The 16,870-nt window shown below is 43.1% G+C and overlaps 1 protein-coding gene across 1 annotated transcript in view; it reads right to left on the bottom strand.

Annotated features, from left to right (window-relative positions):
• COQ10A (coenzyme Q10A) overlaps positions 1 to 16,870 on the bottom strand; it is a 67,738-nt gene that overhangs the window by 14,253 nt on the left and 36,615 nt on the right. The window contains exon 3 of the mRNA XM_073614003.1: positions 15,468 to 15,660. Coding sequence (XP_073470104.1) covers positions 15,468 to 15,660 — 193 coding nt within the window. The remainder of the gene's footprint in view (positions 1 to 15,467; positions 15,661 to 16,870) is intronic.

Raw genomic sequence — 16,870 nt, 5'->3', positions numbered from 1 at the left:
AAAATTTGCACATGTGCAGTGAAGCTGGTCAGTTAGAAAGAAACACTTTGTCTTATCTGTAAATTCCTGATCTTGGAATACAGAACAGCTGGATATTTATAGACCCTGGTTATAATATGCGATCTTCAGATGGTTGAACACGCCCCCTTGGGAATACCCCTATAACCCAACTCCACTTCTTAAAACCTAGTTTTTTTTTAGCAAGCAATGCAAAGTAACAAAAAGAACAGAGAAGAGGAACTTGAGTAGAACTAAGCAAAGGGAACAGCTTTGAATGAGGCAACCATGAGGCCTAGAACACGTGCAGAGAATCTCACAGGAGGGATGCCTTTTTGGATATTAAGGTTCGAGACCTTAGAGATAGCTTGTTTGGCAGAAGAAAAACTTGCTTGGGGTGTATCTAGGTCTAGGATAAGGCCTAAATATTCCAGACACAGGGATGGCTGGAGAGCAGAATTTTGGAAGTTGATCACCCAACTGAATTCCTGGAGATTTTAGATAGTCCTTGGACGTTTGAAGACAGTTGTGAGGGAGACGAATCTTTCAGACAAAGATTGTGTAGGCACTCGGTAACCTTGAAAAGGAAAAGTTCACCTTTTGCAGCATGCCACGTAACACCCATATTTAGGGCGTAACTCTAACATGCTCCAGGTCTGCACCTGCAAGAGTAAAGACAGCGCTTAAAAGCATCTAAAATGTTCTCTCTGCAGATTCCTTAAAGGGGTTGTAAAGGCAGAAGATTGTTTTTATCTTAATGCATTCTATGCATTAAAATAAAAAGCCTTCTGTGTGCAGCAGCCCCCCTAGTACTTTACTGTGCCCATCTAGATTCAGCAATGTTGCAGCAGTGTCTCGGCCGCCCGAGACTCCCCTCCTCATTGGCTGAGATAGCAGTGCAATGCCATTGGCTCCCGCTGCTGTGCATCAAAGTTAGTCAGCCAATGAGGAGAGAAAGGGGGCGGGGCCTTAGTGTCTGAATGGACACAGGGAGCCGTCGCTCAGCTTGGGTGCCCCCATAGCAAGCTGCTTGCTATGGGGACACTCAACAAAAGGGAGGGGCCAGGAGCAGCGAAGAGGGACACGAGAAGAGGAGAATCTGGGCTGCTCTGTGCAAAACCACTGCACAGGGCAGGTAAGGAAGACATGTTTTTTTTGGGGTTTTTTTTAAGTTAAAAATAACAAAAGTAGTGAATACTTTTTCCACTGGATATAACGCCGCAATGATTCTCGGAGGCAGTGGCTGCCCCCTCTGTGTAGAATGAATAGATTCATGCATAGCATAAATCTATCCATGGCCGCTGTAGCCACCCCCTATTCAGGCGTGTGTCCCCTGAATTACATCGGCGGGTGTGTATTTGTGAAGCACCTGATTAGAGCCATAGGCTCTAATAGGCTTCAAAAAAGGTGGACTCGGAGCGCAGAGCATTGCGCTCGGAGCCCACCCAGGTGTGTTAGAAAAGCGAATAAACATTCGCTTTTCTAACACTGAACCGCCTCTCAGCCAATCAGGAGGTGCAGGTCTAATACCCGTCGCCTGATTGGCTGGAGGCACAGGCGTACCGATTGGATTCCTAGCAGGAAGGAAGAAGAGACAAATGGGAGGACACAGGAGCCGCCACCTGACCTACTGCTCATCTCACCATGCCACAACTCGCCGCCATTACCCGCTGCCTGATCCACCGCCAAGATGGGGTAAGTGTCGGGCAGTCAGCGAGCGGGCAGGCAGGGTCACAGTGGCTGCATATGAAGGGGCACAAGTGGCTGCATATGAAGGGGAACAAGGGCTGCACTTGATGGTTTTTTTCAGTATTTTTCAGAATTTTTTAGTTAGTTTGCGTCCCCCAAAATTTTGAGCACCAGCAGCCACTGCTCAGAGGGATGAAAACCTTTTCAGGAGAAACCAAAACATTATAAACTGCCCATTCTATTTGTTCATTAATTAGGAAGGTCTTTTTAAGCCTTGCAGGTCTCTTATTCCTCCTTGGGGCCTGGCAAAACTGGGAAGAATCAAGACTGACTACTGAAGCTTTCGCACACAGTAGAATTGAGCATATCCACATTGGCAGGCATATTGCATTAAGCCATAGCATTAAGTGTACAAGAGGCTGGCGGTACGAGATCTTCTGCGGTTATCGCTAACACCTCCTCCAGGTTTTCTTTAAAACTTTACATCTACCTCTTGCTCCATTTCCAACTCCAGCTAGAGAAGGTGGTGAAGAAGCCTGGACCTCTTGGGCTCTGGACAGTGATGGCTGTATTAGGAAAGTGAGCTGTCCTGAAAATTCTGACATAGTTGCAGAGATGTCTGCCTTGGTCAGATAGTCTGCTGGCTGCATGCCCGAGATAAAGCTAGAATCAGATGGATATTGGTGTTAAAACAGGGTCCTGCTCTAAACCACTCTGAGTGGTTTGAGCGCTTGCATCCTATCGGCAGAGCAACAGTTTTCCTGAGCTTTTGCCACAATTCCCATGCGCTCAATTTCTGCCATTGTGATCAGAGGTTATTCCCCGAGTAGGGTGCAGAAATAGGATAAGCATGTCCAGAAAAGCATACCATAGCAACCCAAGTGTCAACCATCCTGTAGTGAAGTCTTAATGGCAAAAAGGCAGGAGGAAGTGTATTTGTACCTTATAAGGGCTCTGGGCAGAAGTAGGTGCCGATAGTGTGACCTGAGATGTGATGTAACACCTAGTCATCCACCTGAGACAAAGCTCTGAATAGTGGAATTTTTACTATCAAGTTTAAAATGTTTGAACACGTAATAATCAAATTGGGTCAAATAAACTCCCCGGTTTTCTGATAGTTTTAAATCGTAAAAACGATTAATAAGTGTACTGCAAGTAGTATGGATTAAGTCTCATACTTGCTATAGGGCTATATTAAAGTGGAACTTCACTCTCCCAACCAACAATGAATATTTTTAATCCTCATGCTGCCAGAATTAGAAAATAGATAGGAAAATATATCATATTTACTTGTTTTAAACTTTTTTTTTTTTTATTACATTTCTTCAGTTAGTTCCTGGTTTCTTGCCTAGGCAAAATGTTGTCGTACATCTTAGGAGTCTTCAGGTGGGGAGGAGAGCTAAGGGCAGATAGATTCCAGGAAGTAAATGCTACATGAATGAAACATTTGTCCTTACTAAAGATGGCCACAGCAGAAATGCTAAAAAGTGATTTCTCAACAAAATAGAGAGTGTGGAGACATGGGTGGATGGGCGAGTTTGCTTTAAAAATTAAAAATGAATTAAATAGTGTTTTTGGTTTGTAGTGTTCAGATGCAGTGAAGAACTGCTTTAATCAGTTAACAATTTGAACCTGTCTTAACGTTTCATATGTTGCTGGTCCCTGTGTGGGTCCAGGCTTTGCCTGTCATGGTGAGCATACCCCTGGAGGGGACTTCAGGGTCTAGGATCCTGGATCTGTATAGCACCCTGCAATTAACTACAAACACTGCACTGTGTGCTGAGGTGAGCACCCACACAGAATCGAGTTCCCAAGGTTTCACCAAGGTTGCTTCTATTGCTGTAGTAGAAGACTGTGAAGAGGCTGCTTGAAGGGTAGATTGAAGAAATTAAAGAAAGAACTAGTTAAGCATAGAAACTTTTTCCTAAGGGAGAAGAGGTCCATCACTTAAATGACACTAGCATAAAACTGAGGTCCCACAGAGTGCGGTAAGGTTATTGGTATTCACCGAAGGGGTGTGTCCAATGGCTTTGGTAGTGTCTAATCATCTGAAGGCAGGAGCCTATAACCCAGGGTCTATGAATATTCAGCCTGTGTCCTATACTATAATGTTAGGATAAAGTCAACTTGGGGTCTGATTCTAGGGAGCTGTATGAAAGTATACTCCTGCACCTTTGGCCTTACATATGCCCACCCCCCACACCCTGGGCATTACACACTACTGACTGCTGCACATAGTGTATTACTTACTCTTGGTGCAGAGTAGGCTAACGTTTTATTCAACCATACCACTTCCCTTACACTGTTATCTCAATCTGGCCTTATCCAATCTGCTGAGGCACCCTACATCATTTCTCTACTCAGTGCCCAAGGCATTTTGTTCTTATACTTTGAATGTTTGCTTCTTACTCCAAAAGTCTGTGACCTATTGTTTGAGAGAAGGGTTACAAATGGGGCATGAATTTGAGGTTGTGAATACAAACCAGGGTGTGGTTTTTGTGGGTGTAGTCAGTAGGGCATCCCTGGATATTTTGCAAATTTGGTGATAAGATAGATAGCAAGGGCATATGTGCACTACTACAGTTACAAAACATTGTTTTAACTCATTTTAATTAACATTTCAGTGTGGCTGTGTATGTTTTAATACCCATACATATTACCACATATGTTAAAAGGGATACTGTATTATATGAACACTTAAATAACATGTAGGATGCCATTATTGACCCATTTTGGGAAAAAAAAATATATATATTTAATAGCTGGTTGTCAAGGACATTTTTGGACTTAAATATTTTTTAGTATCGTCTCTATACTAGATCAAAAAGACAGCTAGTGAAGTGAGAAGTTTTGATCTGCATACTTGTTCCTGGCCAGCAGCCAACAAAGTATTGAAGTCACTGGATCAGAGCATCACAGCCAGGCAATTAGTTCAACAGTGATGGAAGAAGAAAGAAAAGAAAAGAAAAGAAAAAAGAAAAGAAAAGAAAAGAAAAAGTTGATTTCAAACTAACACATTCACAAAGCTAGCAACATAGTACAAAACGGAAACATTTGTGTACATGTTTTAGATTGTAAGCTCTAACGAGCAGGGCCCTCTGATTCCTCTTGTACCAAATTTTAAGGTAACTGTAATGTTTGCCCTCGTGTTGTAAAACGCTGCGCAAACTGTTGGCGCTATAAAAAATGTGTATAATACTAAGGGTGCCCCACTTCACTGCGATGTTGCCCGTAGTTGACCATACACTGGCAGATTAGGCCACCGAAGGCTTCTTTCCAATAGGCAACCCAGTATTCAACAGACTTGGACATCCATGGCGACAGCTTAATTTTACAGGGATGCTGGGTGCCAGGGAATCCCTTATTTAACTGCATCAATTCTTTTTGGGTCAACACACATGCAGATTTCTGTCAGTCTTAAACGAGCCCCCACTGTTAGTAATCTATACATGTATGAGCATGCGTTTATGTGCATGTAAGAATTATTTGCAACAGACCAACTATTAACAACTGTCCTTAACCACCTCAATACAGGGCACAAAAGAAAAGGGGATGGGGTAAAATTACCCCAGGGACTTTAAAGGTGCGTAAATATAATAGTAATTGGAGTAAAGTAGTATGCATGCAAAAGTCTATCCTAACAAAAATGTATTTATTATATTTAATACATATTATCAAAAGTTAAAAACAGGTTTCACATGTCCATATCTGGCTTTACAGAGACAAACAAGAAAACCACTTAGTAGATACCACTCGACATGTTTCGCTCTTTATGAGCTTCATCAGGAATTCTGGTAAATGTGGTATACTAGGAATGAGAAACACAAAGTAAATATCACATATTATGAGAATTATAAATAAAATCACACGGATAGAATAATTACTGCATACATATATAGCAAAATTTAATCAGAGAATCTCATAAAGGTACTGAAATCATAACCAATAAGAAATGAAATAAATTCAACACAACCAAAAGAAACAATTGAATCAATAAATAATCATGATAAAGACTATCTTACCAAGCCAAATAATACATAAAAGGTAAAACAATTGTAGTTTAATGAACGCGATGAATGGCATTCACAAAATTGGATGGGTCTCCTCTGCCTGGGCCTCCCACATGGTTGGTCACAGAGGGGCTAAGTATAAATATATCCTTGCTGGAAATTAAAAATAAAAAAAATATTGATTACAAAAAATGGTCTGCAGAGCACTCAGGATTGAATATCCAGAGGTCAAGCATAAAATTACCTTAGGTTGAATCAACGCGAAGATGAGAGTGTAGCGGCATGACGTGGGATACATTCATTCTTTACCAGCATGGTTATTTTGGTATTTATAATATTGAGACCGATTTCAATGACATTAGTTCATACACTATTTATATAGGAGACAAGAATGTATCTCATCCGCTCTTTTTCTTCCCTTAGAATAATGATATTGGCCTCGAGGGGGGATTTATATATACCATTTATTCTCCTTCCCTCTTCCAAAATGGCGACACCGGCCTTTCTGTGACTTCCTTGTTTTTTGTTCCGACGCATGCGCACTATGGATACATGTACAGCCAGCGTCATGATCCTCGGCGCATGCGCGGTACCGGCATTGACGTATCCCACGTCATGCCGCTACACTCTCATCTTTGCCCCGATCTATGTGCCCATACGTGGAATGCCTCAATGTATGTCTGCATGCTGGCGGTGACGTCAGACGCCGCCGGGATGGAGGGACTATAAGTATGCGGCAATTGGCTGCTACTCTCTGTTGGGGGCTCTTCTGCGAACAGGGGAGGCTGTGTCTCTCTCTCCCCTCCACTGCATGCTTGCCTACACTTCGTTTTCAGGTAACTGCTTCCACACACTGACTCTGCTTGTCACTAAAGCGATTCACTGCTGTGGTCAGCATACCTTATTGATATGGATTTCTTACATTGTTTCTCTTTACAGTGTACATATATCCTTCAACATTCCTTTGTTGTCTGCGATTTGCTAAGTACCAGTTATTGCTAAATCTCTCATTAGGGAGACGTGAAGCGCCTGTTTTCATGTTGCAATAAGGCTTTAATAGCCTTAAGCAATCTACATTTGATTCAACCTAAGGTAATTTTATGCTTGACCTCTGGATATTCAATCCTGAGTGCTCTGCAGACCATTTTTTGTAATCAATATTTATTTATTTTTATTTCCAGCAAGGATATATTTATACTTAGCCCCTCTGTGACCAACCATGTGGGAGGCCCAGGCAGAGGAGACCCATCCAATATTGTGAATGCCATTCATCGCGTTCATTAAAACTACAACAATTGTTTTACCTGTATGTATTATTTGGCTTGGTAAGATAGGCTTTATCATGATTATATATTGATTCAATTGTTTCTTTTGTGTTGAATTTATTTAATTTCTTATTGATCAATTGGTTATGATTTCAGTACCTTTACGAGACTCTCTGATTAAATTTTGCTATATATGTATGCAGTAATTATTCTATCCGTGTGATTTTACTTATAATTCTCATAAATATGTGATATTTACTTTGTGTTTGTCATTCCTAGTATACCGCATATTTACCAGAACTCCTGATGAAGCTTATAAAGAGCGAAACATGTCGAGTGGTATCTACCAAGTGGTTTTCTTTTTTTATTGTCTCTGTAAAGCCAGATATGGACATTGTGAAACCTGTTTTTAACTTTTGATAATATGTATTAAATATAATACATTTTTGTAAGGATAGACTTTTGCATACATACTTCTTTACTCCAATTACTATAATATTTACGCACCTTTAAAGTCCCTGGGGTAATTTTACCCCAACCCCTTTTCTTTTGTGCATTTCTTTACGGGATGTGGTGCCAATGGCTGATTGTTTTTGTCCTCTATATATAAAGCTCAATACAGGGCACTTACACCTACACCCCCTTCCTGCCCAGACCAATTTTCAGCTTTCAGCGCTCTCACACTTTGAATGACAATTACTCAGTCACGCAACACTGTACCCATATGAAATTTGCGTCCTTTTTTCACACAAATAGAGCTTTCTTTTGGTGGTATTTAATCACTAGTGGTTTTTTAATTTTTTGTGCTATAAATAAAAGACTGTACATTTTGTGAAAAAAAAGCCTTTTTTTCTTTGTTTCTGTCATAAAATTTTGCCAATTAGTAATTTTTCTTCTTAAATTTTGGCCAAAATTTATACTGCTACATATCTTTGGTAAAAATAACCCAAATTAGTGTATATTATTTGGTCTTTGTGAAAGTTATAGAGTCTACAAACTATGGTGCCAATCACTGAAAATTGATCACATCTGATCAGGCCTTCAGTACATCAGGTGAATCTCAATCTCATTTCTTGAGACACTAACAAGCCAGGAAAGTACAAATACCCCCCAAATGACCCCTTTTTAGAATGTAGACATTCCAAGGTATTAAGTAAGTAGCATGGTGAGTTTTTAAGTTGTAATTATTTCCCACAATTCTTTGCAAAATGAAGATTCTTTTGTAAAAAAAAAAAAAAAATAATGTCATATTATCAGGTTATTTATCAAACACAGCATATGCATACAACAAATTACACCCCAAAATACATTCTGCTACTCTTCCAGAGTATGGCGATACCACGTGTGAGACTTTTACACAGCCTGGCCACATACAGAGGCCCAACATTGAAGTGGTACCTTCAGGTGTTCTAGGAGCATAAATTTCACATCTCATTTTATTCCTATTTCCTATATTTCATTCACGGCCGATCACGTGGTAAACAGCCATGCCCAATTGCTGTTCACCCCCCCTCGGTGGCGAGCGGTGTGTCAGTGACATGCCGCCACCGAAGGTACAGGGATACGTGCATACAATCACGTGCATTCCCTGTTTAAATGGATGGACGCCATATGACGCCCGCCCAGAACAAGAGCCGAGCCGCCTGCCCGTCAATATGATGGCGGGCAGCAAGCGGTTAAAAGAACTTGTATTACCTCTGACTACTGAGTTCAGAGAAATGAAATGGACCACTGTACATTATACACACCCAATAATAATAATAATAGGTTTAAAATAAAACCAAAAAAATTGGATTTTTATAACAGCTTACCTGTAAAATCATTTTCCTGGAGTACATCATGGGACACAGAGCCATAGTTATTAACTTAATGGGTATATAGGCACCTTCAGGTGATGGACACTGGTATACCCAATACAGGAAATTCACTCCCTATATAACCCCTCAAATAGAATTGCTATGGGACGTCCCATTAAGTTAATAACTATGGCTCTGTGTCCCATGATGTTCGATAAAGAAAATAGGATTTTTATAACAGCTTACCTGTAAAATACTTTTCTTGGAGTACATCATGGGACACAGAGGTCCCTCCCCTCTTTTTAGGGTTTAGATATCTTGCTTTGCTACAAAAACTGAGGTACTCCTGGAAGGACTCCTCCTTAGAGGTAGAGTGCACTTTGACTTGAGAAGGGGGAATCTTATCCCTTAATCATAAGTCTGAATTATAACTTGCCAAATCCAGTTAGCGACAGTGGATTTCGACGCTGCCTGTCATTTATTCTGCCAGAGGGTCCTAAGAAAGACGACATCAGTCTTCCGAATCTGAGCAGCAGTCTTTAAATTTGACCGCTCTCACCACATCAAGACAATGTAGTGACTTTTCTTCCCTGGAACATGGTTTTGGAAAAAAAAAAAAAAGGATGGCAGGACAATATCTTGGTTCAGGTGAAAACCTAACACCACTGTCCTCATGAATAATCAAGTATGGCTCTTTACAAGAAAGAGCAGCCAACTGCGAAACCCTCCTTGCTGAGGATATAGTAACCAAGAACACCAGCTTCCTTGTCAGAAGGACTAAGGGAATATGCTGTTTCGGTTCAAATGGCTGTTTTTGTAACACTGACAAAATTAAGTTCAAGTCCCAAGGGTTCAAAGGTGATCTAACTGGCGGATTAATCCGCATCACCCCTTGCATAAAACCCCTGACTAAAGAATGTGTAGCAAGCGGTCTTTGAAATAAGACCGATAAAGCTGAGACTTGGCCTTTAATAGTACTCAAGGCCAACTTCATCTCTACCCCCAATTGTAAAAAGGCAAGAATTCTGCCTATGATATATCTCCGAGGATGCCAACCCTTGGAGTCACACCAGGAAACATAAGCCCTCCAGACTCTAATATATAGTTCTGGAAGCTGGCTTCCTTGCATTAGAGATAACTGACCCGGAAAGCCCACGTTTCTTCAGAATGTGGATTTCAATAGCCAAGCCGTTAAATTTAGCGTTCGTAATGTAGGATGGAATATCGGCCCCTGTGAGAGTAGGTCTGGCCGTAGTGGAAGGGACCATGGATCCTCCACTGCCATCTTTACGGATTTCTGCATACCATGAACTTCTGGGCCATGCTGGTGCTACCAAAATTACTGGCTTTCTTTCCAGCTTGATTCTGCAAAAGAAGTCGAAGTAGTAACTGAAGAGGGGGAAAAGCATAGATCAGTGAGAACTGATCCCACAGGGTCACCAACGCTCTGTTCCGTATTCGAGAGGATCCCTTGTCCTGGACACAAAGTTGACTAACTTCATATTGAATCTGGACGCTAGAAGATCTACGTCCGAAGTCCCCCATCTTTGACAAACACCCCGAAAAATGTCGGGGTGAAGAGACCATTCCCCCGGGAATAACTGCTGGCGACTTAGGTAATCCGCCCGCCAATTCTATACTCACGGAAAGAAGACTGCCGGCAGGCACGTAACATTCCTTTCTTCCCAAGTTAGAATATGGTTCACCTCTGCGCTGCCAGACTCTTGGTGCCCCCTTGGTGATTGATATAGGCCACCGCTGTGGCATTGTCGGATTGGATCCTGACAGGACAATCCCGTAACCTGGAAGTCCAGGCCTTCAGAGCCAGACGCAGTGCCCAAATCTCTAGGATATTGATAGGTAAGGCTCTTTCGGTTCCCGTCCCTGGACAGTTGTCTTCTCTAGAACTGCTCCCCAGCCTGAAAGGCTGGCGTCTGTCGTTAGCACTTTCCAGATAACTGGTCTGAAGAATTTTCCTTTTAGCAGACTCTGGGAAAATAACCAATGGAGGCTTTGGGTCACCCTTGGGGGCAGCCGCATTGGCAAGTCTAAAGCTTGGATCATTTTGTTCCAAGCAGATAGAATACTGTTTTTCAACAGTCTCGAATGGAACTGGGCATAGGGAACTGCTTTGAATGAAGCCACCATCTTTCCTAACAACCTCATGCAAAGGCGAATGGAGGGATCTCCTTTCGACCTGACCATCCGCACTTTCTTATGGAGTTAATTTTTGCCTGAGGCAAGAACACCTTTTTCTGGGCTGTATCTATGATCAGACCCAAATACACTAGCTTTTTCAGCGGTCTTAAGGAAGACTTCTCTAGATTGAGAATCCAACCCAGACTTTTCAGGTAATTGGTTGCAATGTGTACACTTTGCTCCAAACGAGCCACTGATTGGTCTATTAGCAATAGATCATCTAGGTACGCCAAGACTTTTATGCCCTGTGCCCTTAACCTGGCTAGAGGTGGGGCAAGTACTTTTGTGAACACCCAGGGTGCTGTGGCTAGCCCGAAGGGCTTCTGTTCCACTTTGTACCGCAGAAACCTTTGGCGAGCGGGAAATATAGGGACATGCAGATATGAATCCCTGATGTCGATAGACGCCAGAAATTCTCCTCCTTGTAGGATAGAAACTACTGACCTGATCGACTCCATGCGAAAGCAGCAGATCTTCAGGAACCGATTTCGATTTTTTAGATCTAGAATGGGTCTGACATCTCCATTCGGTTTTGGTACCGTAAAGAGGTTTGAATAAAACCCCAAACCTTGCGCTTCTGTGGGGATCTGTATGATCATCCCCTGAGCTAGTAATCGGTCTAATGCCTGAAACAGAGATTTCCTTTTCCCTGGATCTTTGGGAACATTTGATCTCAGAAAACGAGACGGTGGAAACTCCCGAAATTCTAGTTTGTATCCTAGATGACCCATCTGTCCTGAATTTCCTCTTGCCAAACTTCTGAGTATTGCAGAAGTCTTCCCTCCCACTCTGGTGAGGGGGGGGGGGGGAGCGCCTGTTCATAATGAGGCTTTAGTATTCTGCTTTGCAGATTTCCGGCCCCAGGTCTTCTTCTGTGCCTGGGCCTGACCCTTAGGCTTTCCTTTGACAGGGGAGGCCATCACCACTGCCTAGAGACGGATGCCCCTGGCACAGGGGAAAGGGTCCGTTTAAATGAAGGACGTTTACACTTTCTTTTGACTGGCAAAAGAGTACTCTTCCCACTGGAAATCGTTTGGATGTATTTGTCCAAATTCTCCCCAAATAGTCGACCCCCATGAAAAGGGAAACTAGTCAGGAGCCTTTGGCAAGGTGCTTCAGCTGACCGTTTTTTTAACCACAGGGTCCTACACATGTGTACCAGCACAAGCGCAAGATGGACACCTGGTGAATAGAATCTTTCATGGCGTCTATGGCAAAACATAGCGCCTTTGGTAGTTCGGCCAAATCGCGGGCCTGTTGTGCAAGGACCTCTTTAAGGGCCTGTCTAAACTGGTCCCTTAGGGACTGACAGATGCCTATTGCTGCAACTGCAGGCTGAGTAACCGCACCAATCTTTTATCAGTTGGATCTTTAAGCATTTGTGCATTGTCTACTGGACAAGTTAGGCTATTATTCACACTAGAAATTGCAGCGTCAACTGCTGGTACCTTCCATCTTTTGGTGAATTTCTCCTCCATGGGATAGAGTGCTGTGAATCTCTTTGGAGGGAGAAAATGCTTATCTGGGTGATCCCATTCAGTATAAATAAGCTTTTCTAATAATGCATGTACAGGAAACGCATGAAAAGGTTGTGAAGGTTTTAAGGAACCTAAAAAAGAAACAGAACTATCAGCTGACTCTGCTAGAGGTAGCTTGAAAGAGGCACAAACAATCTCTCTAAAGTCTCATACACACGATAGGACTTTGTACAAACTTTCCCTTGGATTTTTGTACAAAGGGTGTTGGCCATAAGTTTTTATTGCATACACACGGCACAACTTTTTCAGCCAACTTTCACCAATTCACGTGGTTTTTCAGCTCTTTACCTCCACCCTTTGGTCAACTTCTGTATTGTTGTCTGATACTGTGTCAATCTCGCCGCTTCTCTTGGGAGCCGGGTTCACACTGGTGCGGGGATCCGGCATGCCAGGTATTGTATGGATTTTAAAGGGAACTTATCCGAGCACGCAGCCCGGCCGGTCAGGAAAGGGAGTGGGGACGAGCGAGCGCCCCCCCCCTCCTGAAACGTACCAGGCCGCATGCCCTCAACATGGGGGGTGGGTGCTTTGGGGGAGGGGGGGCGCCCTGCCCTCCCCACCCCAAAGCACCTTGTCTCCATGTTGATGAGGACAAGGGCCTCTTCCCGACAACCCTGGCCGTTGGTTGTTGGGGTCTGCGGGTGAGGGGCTTATCGGAATCCAGGGGCCCTCTTTAATAAGGGGCCCCCCCACCCTATGTGAATGAGTATGGGGTACCTACCCATTCACCTAGGGAAAAAAAGTGTCAAAAAAAAAAGTTCTTTATAGTAATTAGACAGCTCCGGGGGTCTTCTTCCGACTTCGTGGGTCTTCTTCCGGTGTTTGACCTCTTCTGCCGGCTCCTCCGCTATCTTCTGCCGCTCTTTTGCTAGTGGTGGCCCGGAACTCTGGAAACAGAAGAAGTTTGTCCGATGGAGCGTACACACGGTCGGATGTTGCTCCAAAACAGCTAATTTGCATGTCTGTTGTCAAAAAGTCCGATCGTGTGTACGGGCCTTAAGAGATTGTATCAGCAATTTCCCAGATTGCGAGGCTGAAAAAGGTTCATTTACCGTTGTTTCCTCCGCAGAGTAGTAATCAGTTTGCCCTTCATCCTGATCACCTGAGGGTAACCCCTCATCCTCTACCCACTGTTCCCTTGGTAAGGGGTCTGAGGTGGGGGAGGGGGATTTAACACGCTTCCTATCCTTTTGGATAGCGGATGCGAATAAAGTCGCTAATCTTCCTTCTAGGCTCTGCAGGGTGGAGGAAAATGCATCTTCAGTCACGAATACAGAGGCTGAAATGTGAGAAGCAGTTGCACCACCAATTGGTCCCAATGACTGACCCTGGCTTGCCATATCTGGTATCTCAGGCGAGGATGACAGTGTGGAGACACAACTGGAGTTCCCAGTGCCTGGGGGTGACATTTTTGGTACCTTTGGGGTGTCTTTTGGGAGCCATAGTGCTGAGCACAAAAAAACAGAGGCACTAAGTAAATGCACAACTCGTTGAGCAAAATAGTTTAGCAAAAGACAATGCTAATAAAGTTCAGCTTTAGTGGTTATCAATGTTATTTCCTGTACTGGAAATGCCTGCATCCCTTACGTGCCCTCAGTGCTCATGTCCTGTGTGTCCGCTGCAGCTGTGAGCCTCTCTGTCCCCAGCGCCTGTGGCGTGTGCTCCTCGTGTACTTACGTCCCACACATGGCGCCGCGCCTTAGCCACGCCCGTAAGCCACGTCCTCTCCGTCAATCAATGTCCCCCCTGTTTTAATTAGCCCTAGTCCGTGGACGGCATTGACACGCTTCTTGAGCAAGAGGGGAGGTATAGAAGGGCTGGGAGGTGGGAAGTTTCAAACTTTCTGTGGGGAATAGAAGAATAAACTCTAAATGAAAAGCCGATTCAGCCGCATCCCCCAAGGGGGGGGGGGGGGTGTAGGGTGGGGTATACAAGCTACAGTTGTAACTCCCTCCCCCAGGGGGAAATGTTCTGGATGAGGATCCACCCTGGCTTGCTGAGACCACACACATGCTGTTTAGCTGGGACTTCTGAGCTGACTGAGAAGCAACGTACTAAGGTTTGCATTTACTCCCTCTAGTGGAGAGCTTAGGCATGACAACATTTTACTTATGTAAGAAAAAAAAGCATAGGTGGACTTTTTACAGTTCCTAGGCTTCTTCCCTCACCTTTTCCTCGCTGCAGGATACTGCTGTAACAGACAGATCCCAACTTCACCCATCACGGCGGGCTGCGTTTAGCAAACCTTCAAGGACCGGGTCCCTATTATAGGGGTTCCGCTCCCATGGACCTGTATGGCACCCCTCAGGAAAAACTTTAGGTAATGTAGCATGACCAAAAAAGTCCCGGGCCCTGGGGTCCAGCCCTACAAAGAGGTGTTAGAGGCAAAAACCTCGTTCTTAAGCGAGGCCCAGGTACCATCCACCTTGGCCTCAGTGGCACTTTGGATGGATCCGGTCTATGAAGGCTGTTTAAATCCATCAGGGATCCCTCCAGCTTGGAGCTCTTCAGAGCACATCTTCGCTCGTGAAAAACACCTTAGACACTGGCAAAAAAATCGAGGTACTCCGGGAAGGAGGAGAGGTTATATAGGGAGTGAACTTCCTATATTGGGTATGCCAGTGTACATCACCTGAAGGTGCCCTATATACCCATTAAGTTAACTATGGCTCTGTGTCCCATGATGTATGCTAAAGAAAGTCTGATACTTTGGGGTATGACTGTCCACTAGAGGTTGTCAAAATGTGGGATCCAGATCCCCTGGTCACAGACTACTTTCTTACTAATGACTTTATCAGACTGTGTTCTGTAATAGAGCAACAAGTGGTATCTACTCTAACCTCACAGACTCCGAATAAAATGTAGAATAAGACCTACTCAAATAAAGGCATGGATAGGATTAGTCATCCTTGTAAATTTTTACTGGACTGGATTTTTAATGGACAGTGATGTGCACATTATGAATTCACTTACTTTTACTAGATGAGGGCGCACTAGTGTAAGAATGGATGTGTATTTCTCCAGGATGGGTGGAAACCCAACTTCCAGCTGTGCTTTTGCATATCCTGTGCGCTTGGAGACAACAGTAGACTTTTTACACCACGGTACGAATAGTTTGTACTCTTCCACATTGGACACCACTTCATACATCTCTTGCATGGAGTAGCTGGAAATCATATAAAAGTTCAGTGACATATTTTCATTTCCCCAGTTTGTCTTGTGACTCACAGCAGCAGATGGAGTTTTACAAATGTACTTTCTTTATGTAATCATTAGGGCTAAGCAAGTTTAACTAGGGTGCATATAACATTTTTTTTTCAGCTTTGGCTAGAGGAGAGAAAGGTTAAGACCCTTTTTTTCTGCTGTCTGCATCCCATCAGGCAGATTTCCAATCATTACCTGTCCCAGAGATACCAACAGGAAGTGAGATGAGATCCCTCCGAAAGCAAGGACCCCCCCATCCTTAGAGGCTACCAAATTGCTTCCCTTCATCTTCTGTTCCTTTATGATTGTTCTACTTGAGACAATGGTCACCGGGGACCAATATTGAGGATGAACTTCCCCAGCAGAGACACAGACAGCAATAAAAACCTGACAAGGGTTCCAACCCTTACCTAATCAATCCAAAACTAAAATAAAATGTTTTAACTTTATACACTTTAATACAAGAAAAGCTATAATACAACCTCAATTAAAAAAAAAAAAAAAAAATTGGGACTCTTTGTAAACACAACATAAAAACAAGGCAAAAATGGGACATCATCTCCCAAAACTCCAGCAACTGGCCTTCCCAATTCCCAGATATTTACAGTGTTGTGTATATGTTACCCATTTTCTATTGTGAATAAAATATGGGTTTATGAGATTTGCAAATAATTGCATTGTTTATGTAGATTTTACACAGCGTTCCAACTTTTTGGGGATTTGGAGTTGTTATATACACACATACATACACTTTTTTTTTACATTTTAGGACATAAACCTGTTTTAATCAATCACTTTTTTTTTCCAGATTTGCATAAAGTTATTATTTTAAAAATAAACGCTGAAGAGCCCTGTAACGCCTTTTGCACATGATACTTCTGTTTGAGCATCTACTTTTTCAGACTGTTTTTTTTGGTATGTATTTGCACGTATTTTCACGTACATGCGTTTGAACTTTTGCGCAAATGCGTGGAAACTTATTCTCGAGTTCTTTCTGCACGACATGCAAATGGGCATTTGCGCACTTGAGGTGTAAATTACCGACCAAAGAAGCAGATTTTTCTATTTATTTTTTTTACTGAGGAATGCACAGCGCTTGTTTATGCGCCTGTGTGCAAAAGCTCATTACAATTGGAGCTCAGTCTGGTTCAGTTTGTCAGTCAGATCGAGAC

This window comes from Aquarana catesbeiana, linkage group LG02, assembly GCF_042186555.1.
Source record: "Aquarana catesbeiana isolate 2022-GZ linkage group LG02, ASM4218655v1, whole genome shotgun sequence".
Taxonomy (NCBI): Eukaryota; Metazoa; Chordata; class Amphibia; order Anura; family Ranidae; genus Aquarana; species Aquarana catesbeiana.
Note: the sequence above shows the minus strand (reverse complement) of the source record. Positions and strands in the feature narration are given on the sequence as shown.